General features: G+C 39.2%; 1 protein-coding gene across 6 annotated transcripts in view; it reads right to left on the bottom strand.

Annotated features, from left to right (window-relative positions):
- The window catches only part of MCTP2 (multiple C2 and transmembrane domain containing 2), a 127837-nt gene that overhangs the window by 55198 nt on the left and 54753 nt on the right, over positions 1-17886 (bottom strand). For 3 of the 6 annotated variants that reach the window (XM_071568171.1, XM_071568170.1, XM_071568172.1), the window contains 6 exons: positions 16703-16867; positions 14801-14931; positions 8180-8366; positions 7382-7475; positions 3566-3668; positions 1824-1926 (listed from right to left, as the gene is read on the bottom strand). In XM_071568171.1, the coding sequence (XP_071424272.1) occupies positions 1824-1926; positions 3566-3668; positions 7382-7475; positions 8180-8366; positions 14801-14931; positions 16703-16867 (783 nt within the window). Of the gene's footprint in view, positions 1-1823; positions 1927-3565; positions 3669-7381; positions 7476-8179; positions 8367-14800; positions 14932-16702; positions 16868-17716; positions 17794-17886 lie in introns of those variants that run through there. The other 3 variants (XM_071568173.1, XM_071568175.1, XM_071568174.1) reach the window with 3 other exon arrangements.

The raw sequence follows: 17886 nt of genomic DNA, 5'->3' as shown, positions 1-17886 counted from the left end.
TCCTCTGCTTCATACTCCAGTGTGAATTGGAAAGAGCACAGGGTGGATGGAAACAAACACACTTTCTTGAAGAGATATAGAAGTCCCACTGCCTTTAACTCACATACACAAGAAATACACATATTTAGACAAAATCATAACAGAGCTGGAGCCCATTGGCTCTTTACCACTATAAAGCATTGTTTAGGTTGGGATCATATCGTCTAAGTCAGTTCAAGAGTTTTCTGGGCAGTTCATTATTTATTTGGAAACAACAAATATTTGCAGTTCCCCTCTCTGATCTTGACTGGTCCTTCACATAAACCGTCCTCATGCTGTAGGGTTTATATGGCCTGTCTTGATCAGATGGGACCTTTGTTTTCCCTCTAGAAAACTCCTATTTCTCTAGTCTGTGCTAGGACAGAGTCTCACTAACCTGTCATTGCCTTTCCTGCAGCAGCCTGCTTCTAAAACTCAAACTCTTGCCTTAACCCTGAAAGACGTGCCAGCCTTTCTGCAGAGGTGAATGTGCTTTCACAGAGATGTTTCAAAACAATACTGCAATTCTGTACTCTGTAATTTCAATCAGAATCCACCATCTGCCTGTTTGAGAGTGCTATTACCCACAGCATCACACTATGCATTACCGGAATCATGTTATATATTGCAAGGCATAATGTCATCATAGAATATCCTGACTTGAAAGGAACCCATATGGATCATTGAGGCCAACTCCTGTCCCTGCACAGGACAACCCCAAGAATCACACCATGATGTTTGTACAACACATAACCACACCAAACATTTGTACAGGGCTCTGTGCAGTACTAACTGCATAAATACCTGTCACATCCTCTCCTCTGCACAGGGAACCTGCTGCAAAGCACCTCTGCCTCAAAACTCATGGAAACCCCCATGCCTACAGTTAAACGTGTTTACATGACTTGACTAATATGACACGAGAGTCTCATGATGTTTCAAGCCTCATCTACTAATTGATTTAATAAGTCACAGCATAGAAAGTTCTCCCTAAATGTTACTGTAAAAATTAACACAATCTTCAGTGACACTGAACATACACATGGAGCTGTTTACATCCTCTTGATCTGGTTTACTCACTATTATTACCAGCCTTGTTTCATAATTAAATCAGTCTTACCAAACATAAAGCTGCTTTTCCCCATTCCTCTATTAAAGTCTTCTAATGACCCTTTCATGTTCCTTTCTCTTTAGCCTGGCCTTTTTTGGCTATTTCTGAAAAAGCTTCAACTCTCCTTAATCTCCAGAGCAACCACTTTCCCATGAGCTTGCTCTGTTTCCAGTTTTGATTTTATACTCCTGTGGTAGCACTCACTCCTCACATATTTGTTTACAGAACAAAAGCCATCAGTCTTTAAATGCACTCCTTTTAGGTAATTTTATTCAGCTGTGCCAATAACAACAGCTATATCTAGTCAATCCTACTGTGATGTGCAATTACTTTCATGGAGTAAAAAGAAGCAAGACAGAACAAAGACACACTTAAAATGTTACCTTCAGAAGATGATGTGGAAACACACAGAAAAACTCAATTACATTTTCCGACCTCCATGGCATATAGTACTGATGAAGTACAGACATTTCTGCAGTTTTCTTCCCAGTCAACCAAATCTGTGCTAAAATGGGTTGACAATGCTTGTTACACTAAGAAGAACTATAAACACTGCCAACTAAGGCATGTACAGATCACAAAACCTGTTTATCTCTAAAACTGTGTTGCTCTTGTGCTGCAGGGAAAAGACATGCAACTCGTTCCTGGCAAAACCATCAATGTTTGAATGATACATGTGGTAAAGGTAACTTACAGACAGCAAAGGGATAGCGACTTTTCCGAGAAAATCAGGGGGTTTATCTCCATCTTCATCAAACACTGTGACTTCCAGAACATCATGAATATCTTTAATAGGGCTAGAACAAAAAACGTACAGATGCATGAAAAAAAAATTCAGTACACATGCACACAGTTTCCTCCACAAAGATCTGAGAATTCTGTTTTACTAATTAAGTTTGTATTACCTTGGAGTATAAATCTAGAATTTAATTAAATTCCCCCCAAAATGAATCAAATTATGGGTATTCCCCAAGCTTTCCCCTCATGTTTCAGTCCCATAACGAAGTGAAAAAACTACCAGACTGTGACAATTTTTTTGTGGGTACTGGCAATGCTATCAATGTAAGACTCAGGTCTCCACCAGAGAAAGCTGATGACTGGGAGAGGTCAATGTCTGAATTCAACCCCAGGCTTCACAGCATTAAAACTGTACAGTGACTCACACAGATAAGTGCGTTGCTGAATCTGATGGGAAAGGTTTTATGGTGGCACTGAGTGCTCCCGATGAAACAGACTCATCCACTCAAAACAATCCACACTTCTCCAGAATAAATCTGAAATATCAGTATCTTTTAAGATGCTTAATTCAATTTTTTTTAATTGACAAAAATCTAAGGAGAGTGGGGAGTGCCTGACTGGCTCTGCAGCTTTGGTCCTTGGATTATCCATGCAACATTAGTAAGAAAGAGATAGTTTGTGGATGACATTCCTGAGATCCACAGGAAGTACAGACACAAACTTTCTTTTTTAATAAAATAAATTTGTATTCTTATTATATTTATTCTGCTGGCTGAATATCTAACAAGACTCATCTGCTGGCAAAATCTCAGAAAAAACAGTGATGAGAGGAAGCTTCTTGAAAACAAAAGAAAAAGAACTGTAAGAGACAAGCTCTCAGCTGCACCCAGGAATTAAACAGAAACCCAGCAAGGTATTTCTATAAAACAAATCAGATGTTCTCATCCAGCCTAGTATTTATGAATGTTGCTTTTCCAAGAACTTCATCATTCTCAAACTGTTCTTCCAGTGCAAATGTCATAAATGCTCCATTGCCAGTCTTTGTGGTTGCTTTCCTTGTACAGACTGCTACAGTCTTAGAGGTGTCTATCTCTCACTTATTCATAAACATCTTTGTCAGCATAAAGTAAGATTAAAAAATTGTGCTGCTTTAAAGCAATACCTAAATTATAATTTTTGTTATTAACAAAGTCACCAAAAGAAAAAAAATGAGTACTTTGAATTCCATAAACATTTAAGCTTCTAATTTGGAGTATGTTGACCAGTTTAAATCCACAAGATTTACCAAAAACATGAGCCCTAATTTTCTGCTTACTTCAAATTATACAAGGATTCCACCAGGGTTCAATGAAACGTATTTTAAGTTACAGAAAATGTAGGCGTGAGTATGTGGTCTCAGCTTTCTGTTACATTATCTCTTGGATCCAGCTATGACTCCATTATGTCTAGTCATGATTCTCCCTATAAATATTACAGCAATTTTTCTTTTAATGACTTCCATTAATAAACTCCATGCAAGAACTAGTAAAAGGCAAAAGGCTTTAATTAAGTTATATTTGAGATTTCTCCAACATCCTCTCTGACTATGAAAAAATGACATATCTTAAACTTGACCTTTCTATTTTTTCAAAGTCAATAGCTTTCCTAGTTAGGCTGCTAACTGGACTTGCAGTGTGGTTTCAAAAGCAATCCACTTACAATGTGAAAACTTTGTTCCACTCTGGATTGAGGTTCTTGTAAACAGTGTGTGTTTGAAGCATGTCATTTCCCAGCTCTAATACACAGAAAGGATCGCTTTTGCCTATGGAAAAAACAGATAGGTTAGGAAAAAAAAAAGAAAAAAGAGAAACAAAACTAAGTGGGCAAGTTCTGGTATTTAGCATCCAGAGTGTTTCTTTGCAGTAGGGCTGAGGAAGGCATTGGTCAAATAAAATTAGATCCATTAAGACAACTGCAAAGCACCTGGTTGTGTTGGAATGACTTGCTAAATAAACAGTATCTCTGATTCATTTCCAGTTCCAGAAACTCTAACACTTACCTTATAACTCATTCAGGGGGCATCACTCTAATACCTCAAATCTGAGATATACAATGAATCATCCCTAAGTCTTTACAGAAAGAAAAATCTGTTCATGCTGACAATTACTCAGATGACATTATGAAAGCAGTACCAGTGTTCTGACCCAGGGAAGCATCAGTGCTGCAGTTACACTCTCCATTTTATCCTCTGCTTACAGCCTGTGGTCTTCTCCAGTTGATTACAGGATTAAGTATCCACATCACAAGGAAAGAAACACAACACTGACTGTATCAGCAGCATTTCTTCAATTAGTTCCATGTGAGCAAGTCCTTGAAGCTACGAAGACTCTACACCGTGCCACAGTTTAAACAAAACCCAACATCAAGTGGAGAATCCATGCGCGAACCAGGTACCACAGCAAACAAAGTAACCCTCCCACCAAATCAACAAAAATCCCAATCTCCTCTGAAAAGAAGGATGTCACCCTGGAACCTATCATGATGAAAACACATTTGCTAATGCATTTTTGATAACTCACATTACATGAATTTGTAGCTTTCCCAACTTATTGCAGCTCAGCAGTTTTCATTGTGAACAGAGTGCTCCTTATCAGCATGTCTGGCTCAGTATCTGACTTAATCTCATCTCCAGTGCTCATGTACAATTCAGCCACAGACACTCCAAACTAACTTCTATGTGGCAACTAAGTATGTCAGCAATGCATGGATTTAGATAGCAGACCAACAAGATATTTAAGCAAAAGCTGTGTTTTCCCTAATCCTTATTTTTGGTATTATTAATGCAGAGCTCTTAAGGGTCTTTACTCTGAGAAGTTTATAAACTAAACAGGAATCTTTTTAGTGTGTAAACAGTGGATATTAACTACTCAATATTGGTAAAGTTTAAAGACCATGTGTATTACTGGAATCTATTTGTCTTCTCCTTTTCAGCTTACATGCCCATTTCCTGATAAGTGTGGAAAATGCATGTAGCCTTTCAGAGAAACTGCTTGAAATGCAAACTGGTACATGCCAAAAACAATCGCAGTGTATAATTTGGTATTCTGAATGCTATTTTTTGGTCAGTGAGCAAATGTAGTGTTTGAGAAGAACTTTCATGCATACACAGAAAACATCCAACAAAGCAGAAAAAGTCATTTCCACGTCAACAAAACTATTATCCAGGAATATAAAAGTATGGAAAGCTCAAACTGCGCTAGCTGTGGCTGAAGAACTACATATATGATAGAGCTGTGTGGAAACTAGTCTTAAATTTATGTTGAACAGTGTTTGAACACTGTTCAAAACCAAAGCAGATACTCTATGTTTTCTGATCACTATTATTTTAACGGGCTGAAAACTTGCAATTAAAATCTATAATGCCAACATACAAGCAACTGACAACAAAAATCCAATCTTTACTATGGGAATAAGGTATGAGGTGGCATTACACTCATCATCACATGACTGCTTTTCAGAAGTTCACAGACATAAGATTGGGTGATGGGACAGGGAGGGAACACTACCTGGTCACACTGCTCCTCTGTTAACCTTTGGAAATCTTTGTACCTCTGATTGTCTCTGCCATTTTCCCTTTATCAGATTTTTAGCTGGACTTTGAATTTACTTTTATCAATAACAATAAATCTGAGCAGTCTCCTTGGCAATGCAGGAAATATGGCACTGCTCTAGGAGGGCTCTATTATGGAAGCCCATAATTGCTGCACTAATCATTTATGAATGGCTCAGAACAGATAATTAATCTTTATGTCTCTCATTTCACGATCAGAAATTATGCTATTTTTACCTAAAATGGCTGCATCCTTTTGCAATTTGGTGGGTCTATTACAGCATAATACTAGGATATTTTCAGCACTGCCATTGAAAAACAATTTGTCATTTGCTTCATGAATCAGGCTCAAAGCCTGGGTTATTTTGAATATAATGACAGACTGAGTAACCTTTTACTTAAGCAGAATTTCATTCTGTGCTATGCACAAGGAATGTGTGTCACATACTCCGTATGAAAAGTCTTTGAATTGCAGAATCAAGAACCTGCGTGTCTCTTCCAATGTTCATTATCCACCCACATGCTCCTGTTTAAGTACTGAGGGAAAGGGGGCCAAATCCATCACTGATGCAACTGCCTGACCATCAGCAAAGTTTTCCAAAGGGTAAATAACCTTCCGGGCTCAGCTCTTTCTATGAACACTGTCTATATTAAAATCTCATATATTTCTAGATTGTCCCGGCCTTGCCATGTGCCAAAGGTTCAGCTTTGCTGTACTACACTTATTAAATTAGTCAGTAAGGTGCAGTTACACTCCTAATATATGGACATATGCATTATGTCAATTTAGAAATGGATTTCTTTCCAAGTTTCCTTTCATTATTGGCCAGTTTTTTGTTTGTTTTCAAATTAAGTTCTTCAGTGCCTCGAAGTACTGCTCTCTGCACTAAGCTTTCTTTTCCACTTCAGGATTAAGTAGGGAATTGAAAATAGCACTGAAATAGTACCATGATTAATCTGTGGGCTCTCTGCTTTGCTCTTTATTTTAGGAGCAACATTCTCCTATGTAACAATTCCTTCACAAATACAAGGGAATGGGGCAAGAGTGTTTTCCCTCTAGCATCTTGCCTGCCTTTATCAACAAGTTATCTTAAAAAATTGACTATGTCAGCAAAAACACAACACACAGTGCTGTGTCTCTGAATTATGAGCTGCTGCAAGATACAGAGGGGAATTAAAAGGTCTCCAGAATACTGGAGAAGTTGATAATAAAAATAATAATATCCAGGCAGGCACTACAGAAAAGTATCAACCCCCTAGACCTTCCCTGGAGGGACAATATAAAGTTGTGGTTTTAAAAGGTGTTAAGTGTCCATTGCTGTCAGGACCAGTCACAAGTTGAGGTACAGCTCAGTGGAAAATCCATCCTTTTCATGGAGTAAGAGCATCAAAAAGGTCATTCCAAACTGAAGCCTCATATAAGCTGTAAGAGAAACCATCACACTCACATCCCCATTGCTGACAAGCTTTCTTTTTCAGGTGACAGCCTGCAGCATCACCCAAACCCACACACCCAGCACCATGTCAGACTGCCAAAGTCTTTCAGTTTTGCTCCAAACTCAGAAGACATCTGATAAAAGATGGGAGAGTCTTCGCTTTGCAGGTGCTTTGCCGGCACCATCACTTTATATCAACTCTTGTTTTACATATTCCTGCTGGCAAAAATACTTAACATGATATGCTGTTGTAAAGGTATCTGTCATACTGCTCAGATCTAAAGGGAAATTAAGATCTCCATACACAGGACCTTCCCACATACTTTGCGCAGTCAAAGCCATTTGGTATCTCAGTTCCCTGAAGCAAGTTCCACAGCTGGAGAAATGATGGGAAGATTTACTTTTCCTTGATCAACTGACAGTACTGCACAACATCTATCACTTGCAATATATTACAGCACCACATGCAGCAAAATAGAAATAAAATACCTGAAAAATCTGCTGCCAACAGGTCCACTGCCTTTAAAACTTTGACTTGTAAGAAACCAATGTCCTTTATGTTCCGAAAGGAATTCTTTATGCACTACAAGGAGGAAAGCATGAAGTTATATTTCAGTTGAAATTCAGCAAGAAACAGAAACTACTGAACTACTAAATGACCTGTCATAGAATCATTTAGGTAGGAAATAACCTCTAAGATCATTGAGTCCAACCATTAACCCAGCACTGCCAAGCCCAACACTAAACCACATCCCTAAGCACCACACCTACACATCTTTGGAATACCTCCAGTGTTCATGACTCAACCACTTCCCTGGGCAGCCTGTTCAGTACCTGACAGCACTTGTGGTGAGGAAATGTTTCCTAATATCTGATCTATCTGAACCTCGCCTGGCACACTGAGATACACTTACTCCTTCTTGGCCAGCTTTTGAGGACATGGGAGCCATCGTATATCTTTATCTTCCAACAGCTGAAAGCCCAGAAATAACCTCCCCAATAAGTATATCAGGGTCTCATTCTGCATGATAATCTCTTAATAAAATTCAAGTTTTCAAAGAACAGCATTAGTTTAAAACTCCACAAATACAAACAGCCAAATTGCTTGGGTCTATCTGCTCTGCCAATCTCCTTGTCATTCTAAATGTAATAACTCTTCCATGTAATCGTTTTCATTGGTAGGACACATGTTATTATGACTGGAGAATTTATTTTCTTTTTCCTGCAATTTTAACTGCTTTCAAAACTAAAGGAGATTAAAAAGGAAAAAAAGAGACACAAACTCACATAGTGCTGAGAAATCTGTTGCCGTTCGCTGGGGTCTCCCAAAGGACAGACACAGAGATCAGAGATAGACACTCCTGTACATGGGGCAACAGCAATCAGCATGAGCAGAGACCCTGGATGTTTTTCCAGAGGCAGCTCTAAGCGATTGGTCTGCTTCATCGGCAGGGCAGTAATGTCAACCTGGCACCTAGAACAACATTGCCAAGGGTTAACAAGGAAAAGGAGATGGAAAAAAAAATAATAAAGCAACATTTATATTGATTGCAGTAGCGAGTAGACACCAAAACTTACTGCTTGTTTAGGATGGAAAGAATGAAAAAAAATCACCTCAAAATTAAACATGGGAAACCAGTTAGCCAGTTTCTCTTGCACTTACTGTCAAGTTTCACTTTCTGGTCCATCTACAGGTGAGGAGAGGTAAAAGGTTTGGACTGCAAGTACAGGAAGAAAACTTAGCTCTGGCCTGCCCCACTTCCCCTCTAAAATCCCCCAGTGTTTTCTGATAGATTTGAAACACAATTTTATTTCACCTGGGGGAAACAAAAAGGGGCAAATGCAAAATTTAAAACATTAGCCTAAAATAGATTAGTTTCTTTAAAGACACATACTCCATTTTATGCTACATTATACTGTATGCCCCAATCTCTTTTACAAGTCTTACTAGAGCTACATTTTCAGTGTACTGTTATATTTCCCAAAGGAAAGGACTGTCTTAAAAGTCCTCCCACCGACTCCCTGCACATAATATGTATCATTAACCTGATACTTCCCCCAAAAATAAAAATAAGGAGGATAAAGGAAAAACATTCATAAGGAGACAATAATAAAAGATGAGTATGGGCTAAAGCAGAAAGATCACTAGGCAGCCAGTTATACAAGAAGGGAGCAGTTAAACGCAACAAAAAGCCTAATCACTTGGCTCGGCTAAATTCCTTCTATTTAGAAGTCCAGTAAATGGAGTGGAACTTTCTTGAACCTCCGTGGGGCTTGGCTTTTAAGGACAGGCTGAACAAAAGTTACAAATGAAGAAGGAAAAAAAAAATAAAACAAAAAAAAAATAAGGAAGTAGGAGGTCTGTTGCCACATTGCAAGAGGAGTCACATTTCTCAAAGGGACGGCAAGCGAATGATGGAGAGCGAGAGCTTTTGCTCTGCTTAATGCCTGACGACAAGTTTTTATTTAAACTAAACTTGTTAAGGTGTTGTCTTAATAGGCTAAAATTCCACAGGGCTCCCCCAGGTGGGTTTCTTCTGGGTAAATGGTGCATGTAGTGTTCCTGATTGATCCCATTCCAGTAGTAGAGCTGGAGCAGTTTATACCCATCTGCTATAAATTGCATGCTTTCCGCTTCTTAACAGCCTATTTTCTGTGAATGCTAAAGGGGGTGAAAAAGAGAAAAAAAAAATCTCAAAACATTTCAGCCTGAAAACTCAAGAAACAGCGTTATGAAGTAAAAGCCATTGCTCTGATGAGTTCGAAAGTCATCCAGTAGTACCATGTATTAAAACACAACTCCCTAAGCTTCCTCTGACCACAATCAATGGGGATGACTTTGCCTTAAGTGTGCTCTTTGCTGTACACTGCACTGGATGTACAACAGGTTTCAAGTTTACTCTTATTAACTGCTTTCAAGTGCTTTGAAAGAGAAAGAAAATAAACCAGGCAGAGTACCAAGACGGCTCGGCGCGTAGGCTGCCTCTCAACACCATTTCCAAGTGTGAGAGGTTGCATTTAAAACTCATTGCTACGCCTAGACTCTTCAGAAAGATATGACAGGGAAAGTTACAGCAGAAAGGAAACCACAACAACAACAAAGAGAGAGAAAAAGGCCTTATCACTTCCACACTGGAGGTCAACGTCACCTTGGCTGCATCAACACCGTTGTGCCCCAGACCGCAGCAGTTTCACCGATACTTTAGGTACCAGCACAAAAGGGGGAATGTATCCTTATCTTAGGGTTTAGTTTTATTTTTTTTACAAATGAAGAAACTGAAGGAAGGAAAAGGGAAATCTCAAGGTCTCCCAGCTGGTCTGTGGTTCAGCTGGCAATAGAGGCCATGTCTCCCACGTCAGCATTTCATACACCACCCACTCAACACAGTGCACAACTGGGAAAAGCTGCAGTTGTTTTTTGTGTTGAAAACTTTCCATGGGGCAAGAGAGAAAGGACAGCTTGTTCAGACAATGGTGCATCTCCCATATCTCTCATATCTCAAAGGCAAGGTAAATATAAGTCTAGCTTGTTTTGGCATATTGGAATTGTTTCTCTCAGCAAAAGAATTTGAGTAGCCAAAGTTCAAAGAAGAGAGAGAGTATAAGGATGTGGGGGTAGGAGGGATGCACATATGGAGGGGGGAACAGCAGGAGATGGTGTATAAGCATTTCTTCCTCAAATCATGTCCGATTTCAGTGCAAACTAACTTCCTTAAAACATCTGTGTTCACTCAAGGTGAGAGAAAGCAAAATTCACTCTATTTTCTTGTGAGGAACTGGAAAGAAAATCCACATTTGCACTTGCAAATGGCAAAAGGCCTTAGGAAAAAAAAGGGCAATCTTTATACAACATTATTGATCAGAGTGAAAAGAATGCAGCTTGGTAAAACAATTAGACATTTAATTTACTATATAAATTCAGTAGTTTCCACACAAATGCTTCTACATTATTAAAACGAGTTTAATGATTTCCAAACTACTTCCCTCATTTCTCCTGAAACAGAAACTATTCCTTTCCTTCTTCCTTAGCTTTCTATCTGCAAAACCTAATTACAGATAATTATTTCAGAGGAAAGTGGTAAGAGACTATCATGATGGGCACAGAATAAAACTAATGGAGGTAATCCACTTTTTGCTTAAAAGTTGTCTGATCTGAACGCAGAGGGCAAAACTCTCACATTATTTGTATTTTAGGTGATGCAAATGACCTCCTAAGTTAAATTCTCAACATAGCAATCCTGTCAGAATAGAATAGTTCTGCTTGTGGTCATCTTCTGCTATATTACATATTAAATTCAGGTATAAACTTTCACACATGTGGCTGTATGTACGATCTATAAGGGATGCAGCTACGTAAGTTTAGAGTGGAGTGTGCCCACAAATATATCGCCTTTTTTTTAACCACAATTAATTAAATGTTTTCTTTCCTCTTCCTGATCAATATTGAGGTCTACACCTCATATTAACTTCTATTCCTGTAAAGGATTATACCACAGCTTTAGTTTTCATTTAAAGCTGTTCTTTTGACTTTCCTTCCCCCCTTCTCCCCCCGCTTTTTATTCATTTTGCAGAGAAATATTACTTGAGAACACTACACAGCAAATTTTGGATTAAAATATTTGCTCATCAGGGAATCAAATGTTAAAATTTCACTAATAGGGGCTGAGCTTAGCCTCTTACCAGCCCCTCCATAATTTTTGATATTCTTTCCCAAAAGAGGTCACAATCATGACCATAGGAAACAGCAAAATGCACCTATCATTAACATTTGAAAAGGAATTTCAAATGCCAGAGGTGTCAGGGAGACAATTAATATGGTCTTATTCAGACTCACTCTACAGAAAAATTTTGGTTGTCTGATTCATCCTATAGCCTGGTGAAATTTAAATGAAAGGTCTGGACACAGCCATAATAGATTTTACTGCTCCATCTCAACAGCAAGGCCTTTAAAATAAGGCTTGTTTCTCGTTGCAAAGGCCTAGTTTCCTGGAGGCATTCATCACAAAGATATTGAATGAAATCCAGTCTTAGAGCTGTGGCCTTAAGACTAGCAGTTTTTGTTAAAATCTCTTTCTTGAGGTAAATATGTGAAGGAAAATCCTTCAACATTCCACAGCATCTCTTTTTCAAAGCGTATCTCTTAATGCAGAAACACTCTCTAAAAACCTGGCATAAACAATTTAACTCTGCCTGGACAAACTCTGCACATGTTAACACCTTTGTTTATTAATACACATTAACATCGTCTCCTGTTTATAGCATGCCTCTTATTCCAAAGGACACAAAAAAAGCACTTAATAAATGTTACTAACAGTCCTGTGCAGACTAAATAAAGGGATTATTTCATCCAGCACCAGAATGCAGCCACATCTCACTGTCAGACGCTGCAGCTGAACCACTCAGGGCTGCAGGATTTTAAGCAAGGGAGAGAAATTGGATGCAACTGAAACTAAGGAGACTGCAGGTAGGCTGGATGTAATAATTTAGCTTGTAATGTGCACTGACAGTGAGGGTTTGTTTTGCGATAGAAGGGTGGCATGAAATGTTTCCCCACTAATTCAGCAGCAGATAAACACCCCAGGTGTTCGTGTTTAGCACCAGAGGTCCAAGGCATTCCTTATTTTACACATTCCAGAGTCTCCACAGACAGTTCATGTCCTATTTCAGGAATAATATTTTACCTTGAAACCAAATTGCACCTGGGAGAAGAGCCCCGTTCCAGGAGTGTAAGGCATCCATCCTACACAAAACCCCGGGTTTAAAGGAATTAACAGGAGTCTTTAAGCCATGAAAGTTCTGCAGTATGGATTATCAGACTGGACTCCACTTTGAGCACCTCCAACTTCATTTAAATATTACAAATATCCTTGTATTTAAAGGTCTAACCAACACCGTTCTAGGCTGAACAGGCTGGAGTGGTGCGTAATGAATTCTAACTCTATTCACAAACTGACCTCAAAATTATTAATTCAGATCCCAGAAAATTTTGCCCCTTCCTTAAAACCATGCAAATTATTTGAGGGCAGTTGGCTGTACTGGAATGTGCTATGGCTGAATATAACCCACAAACATTTTACTAAAGAATCTTTCTTACAATGATGTTGTGAAATCCAGAAATCTCAAAACTCAACTTGGAAATCATGGAGACAATAAACATGGCACCTCATAATGCTGTTTTTCCAACAGAATCCTTTTCCAGATTAGACTGTATTTGAACACTTCATAAAATATTCTTTATTGGGTGTCAGAAGTTTCTACACTCTAATACAAGACTTGTTATTATGCATTTGGTGTTTACCTGTTCTTGCAAATACTCTTCAAAAACTAGTATATCTTTTTTGTCATTTGATGCTACAGCCAATTTGCTGTGCTCAAGACAAGAAAAGCAAAATTTTTCTCTCCACATAGATATCAAAAATAATTCTCTGATTCTATGTTTAAATTTCTTTGGGTTCAAAGGAACATTAAAGATCATCTTGTTCCAACTCTTCTGCCACCGGCAGGGGCATCTTCTACTAGACCAGGCTGCTTGGGGCTCCATTCAAAGTGGTCTTGAGCACTTCCAGGGATTTAGCTTGTAAGATTTATCTTTACTTCAAAGTAAATCTACCACACACAGACTTCACCAGTGCTGAATAGCTTTTGCCATGCAAAACACCACCTGCCAGAAACCAGTACAAACAGAAGAGGAAAAAAAGGGAGGGAAGGGAAAACCTAAGGAAGAATTGCTCCAGCATCATGGAGACTGACCTGAGGCAAACTGCAAACACTGCTTCATTTCTTAACTCTAAACAGAGTATCAGAAGTACTGGAAGTAACTATGAGAATGGAAGGAACAGATTCATCTTCAGCCACTTCTCCATGTGATGAGCAACAGCACTCAGCCAGAATGCATTTCCTGCTCTGCAAAACCACAAACATTTGTAGAGCCAAAGGGCATTGTTCTTCTCAGTGAATAGTTTCAAACTATTTCAGTCCTTACAGTAAGAGAATGTTCTTACAAGTTACTCTTATTTAGTCAGCAAGTTGTGAAACTCTGGCCAGGTGAGAACAGCAAACAACTGCAAACAGGATCCTTGCAGGGATGAGGCATGCACAGATTCTCTGGGCAACCTGTGCCAGGGCCTCACCACCCTCACAGGGAAGAATATGTTCCTAATATCCCATTTAAACGTACTCCCTGTCAGTTTGAACCCATTCCTCCCTTCTCTGTAGTTTCTCTCCACCTTTCTTGTAGGTTTCCTTCAGGTACTGGAATAATGGAATAATACACTGAGACAAGATCTGGTATCAGACAGGAGATTGACATGAACCACCAGTGAAGCTGCTCCCAAAAGTGAGACTTTGAGCCTTCGTATGGAGCCCCAAACACACAGAAATCACTCCTCTGTGGCACTGGGGGAGAGATTACCCGAATGAAGCAAACTCAGGTAACAGCGCCCATACTTAAACAAGACTACAAGAACACAACATCAAAGTGCAAACAGAAAAAAGGACACTGGTGTCATTCTCAAAAGGAGCACAAAGTTCCCTGGGCTGGCACCAGCAGGGCACGTTAGGCTCTGGAGCTGTATCACCATATAAATACAGACAAATCCTGCCTCCTTGATGCCACTGGTTCTCTCAGAAATGGTTGCCATTGAGCTCCCACAATATTTTGTGTTTTAAAGGCAGCTTTGGTGTCTCTGCATTCAGGTTGTTGCTAATCAGATCAGTTACCCATTAAGAGCTTTTAATAAACATAATGTAAACATAACCTGGACCAGAATAAGAAAAAAATACATTATTATGCTGATAATGAAAATAAATTGACCAGTTTAAAAAAATAATCATCAAAATCACATAATTTTTTGTATTTACCCCACTTTCCCCACCCCGAAAAAAAAATCTAACCCAAACCCAACTTACGTTCCTAAAAGCTCCTCGTGCTTTTTGTTATCCTTTCTCCAGACTTCAATGTCCAACATATCCTTCCTGTCAGAGAAGTAGTGAAAATCAAACTGTTCCCTCCACTGAGGATTTGCACTCTTACACAGTGTCTAGAAAACATGCAGTTATAATATTTACTTTTCTTAAACAGTACTTATTTCCACAGTAAAGCACATATAAATTCTTCTGCAGAACAAGGCTGGATGTTAGAGCATCAAGTACTAAGGTCATTCCAACCAAAGCTTCCCACCCCATCACACACAGCCTCATTTTCCTAAATACCTTCTTTCCTCTCTCTCACTAATAAATATGCAATTGTGCTGTGAATGAATGGCTGGGGAAATTCTGAAATGCAAGGTGGACCCACCAGCTCCACTTCCAGTGGACTGTGGTCATCATCCAACATCACACACCAGAAGAAATCAAGAACAACCCCTTTGCGGGTAATCACCTGGAAACAGGTTTGAATGAATTAAGGAACCCAGCCCAGTATCTTTCACCCCTTTGTGCTAAGATACAAGCAAAGAGTAGATTTTAAATTTGCCATATCCACTAATTTGATTTCTGCAAATTGTGTTTCTAACTTCACCAAGACTGCTCACCTGTTCAGGTTACTGCGAGTATTAACTGGATTGCGACTCATATCACTTGTAGTTCATATCACACTACACTGTCAACTGTCAATATCAGTATGGGCACTGGGAGGACAGGAGATAGGAGTAGCCTATCTCATGCCTGAGATTTCTCCCACCTTCTCTGCTTTTCTAAATGACAAGAGATCATACTTTTTAAGTTAACGAAACTCCAGGAGAGAACATAAAACACTGCCAATTTGAAGTCTTGAGAGCGTAAAGGAAGTGGCCCCCAGCTTTTTCTGGGCCCCAGACAGAAATACTAAGTAATTAACTCACTACAAGCAACATCGCATTCAACTCCACATTTTAAATTTCATTTTCTGGACTGCAAACAGCACATTCTTGCACACTCACAACACAGGCTATGGACCATTACAAAATTACACAAAAAGGGGTCATAACAGTAATAACATATACTTATTCTAAAATAACTAACCCATTTGTTGTTTTTCAAAACTACTTTTATAAACAAAAAACATATCATGACCTTGGTTTGAGGTCTGACGTGGAGGACAGAGTGCAGGTTTCGGATGTGCCTACATCTGAACATAATGTTCTGTGAACTTGCTCTGTACATTTTGTACAGGAGGAGGTTTGTCTCCCCCTCCTCTGCACTTCCAGTTCATGACATGAAGAGTGCTTGCTTTTTCAACACAATGTTATTTTAATTACACCCTCTCTCATTACTAGACATTGGAGGTGAAATGTGTATCTTTGAGAACTCCATTTCTCAGATTCCCCTGAAACAATACTGGATACAAATTAACACAGTGTAGAATAATAAAATCAAAACCATGGAGTATTCCTGTTTGGGGTGAGGGGCTTCTGCTATATGTAACACATCTTTCAAGAAAGTTGCTTTGAAAATAAAATAATTACCCTACACCAGGAACAATTTCAGGCCTGCTTTTCCAGCAGACCTAACATTGTAAATCCAACTTCTGTACTAGTAGAGAACAAAACCTGTGTGATGTGTGTAGCTTCATCTCATATTAATGTCAAACATCCATCAACATGATGAGTATGTTAAATGCACAAAACACAGATACACACAATAGTCCTAACTTCCCCTTTCTCTATCAACATGTAAAGCATATTGGTAAAACATTAATGTTTCTGATCTAGTATCCTGGTTTTCATAGAAAACAGTATCAAGAATAGTTCCATCTGAGGCAACAACACCAGTAGAAGACACCTCAAGTGCCTTACTGGCTTCAGCAAACTTAAGGAAATCCTTAATACTTACCTTACTCTTGTACCTTTGATCTCCCAGTTTGAGGAGAATAAAAATCTCTGCCAAGCCCCCTCCAGGCATGTTTTTCCCCTCCAAGAGCGTGATGGTGACCAGCCCATTCCACAACTGGTTCTTGCGCAAAGACTCTGAGAGTCTCATGTTCCGCATGAAACTCGACTGAAAAGCAAGACAGCAACATGAAACATTAGAAGACACAAACACATTTTTATGCTCAAGTTAAGTGTGATACGAAATTTCCAGGAGCAAGAGAGGTACCATGATTCCCTAAGAGCAAGCAGACAATGGAAGGCAGTAGGACGCTATGGATTTTCTGCCTGACTGTACTACAGCTGGCCTTGTGAAAGGACAGTGCTGAGCACCACATCAAAATCAGCAGGGTTAGCTTAAACTACCAGGAAAGTTGACTTCAGCTAACTTGGCTGAGCTCTCCAAGAGCAGACCTTGAGCATTGAGAGCAATCTGTTACCTTGGCTCAGGAAAAGACACAGGAGAGTGATGGGGAGATGGAAGCAGGGAGAAACTAAAGTAAACTCTAAAAATGTCTCCAGCTACATCCATAAAATGCAGGTCGGTCCTTTCTGGGGAGACAACCCATGATCATAAAGCCTACGGCCAGGTGAAAGGCTGAACATGTATCTTCCACCTCCTCCATCACTCAACCTGTGTTAGCTCTTTGCCTGCTGCCTTTGCTGTTCCTGCTTCCAGAAACTGAGCCCACGAATCAAAAATACTGATGCCTGCTGAAAAAACACTGACACCACCAGGCTCTTTATCTGGAGTTATGATTACCTGGTAGCCACATTTGTTACCTTCACAGCTTCATCTTACATAGCATGGATGTGCTAACAGTTTGCTAACTGGCAATATTTTATTGAACAGAGGATGATTAAATAGACCTTTATTTGGGGGGAGTGAGCTGGAAACCTTAAAACTCAAGGCTATACTTTTCTTCTTGCAGTAAAAATCCTGCCATATTTTATTCTTGTGAAGCAACTTTTAACTCACCACACTTTGGAGTTTCAATCATGTCATATACAGGTGGGAGCAAGACGGAGGAGAAGATTTCACAAGTCACTTTAAAACAGGACGTGTTAGCTTTAAAAGCAAGTAAGAAATCTTGTTGCTAAATAAAACAATTGCAAAAGCACCTGATGTCTGAAGATTACTTTTTATGG

This window comes from Pithys albifrons, chromosome 13, assembly GCF_047495875.1.
Source record: "Pithys albifrons albifrons isolate INPA30051 chromosome 13, PitAlb_v1, whole genome shotgun sequence".
NCBI classification, from domain to species: domain Eukaryota; kingdom Metazoa; phylum Chordata; class Aves; order Passeriformes; family Thamnophilidae; genus Pithys; species Pithys albifrons.
Note: the sequence above shows the minus strand (reverse complement) of the source record. Positions and strands in the feature narration are given on the sequence as shown.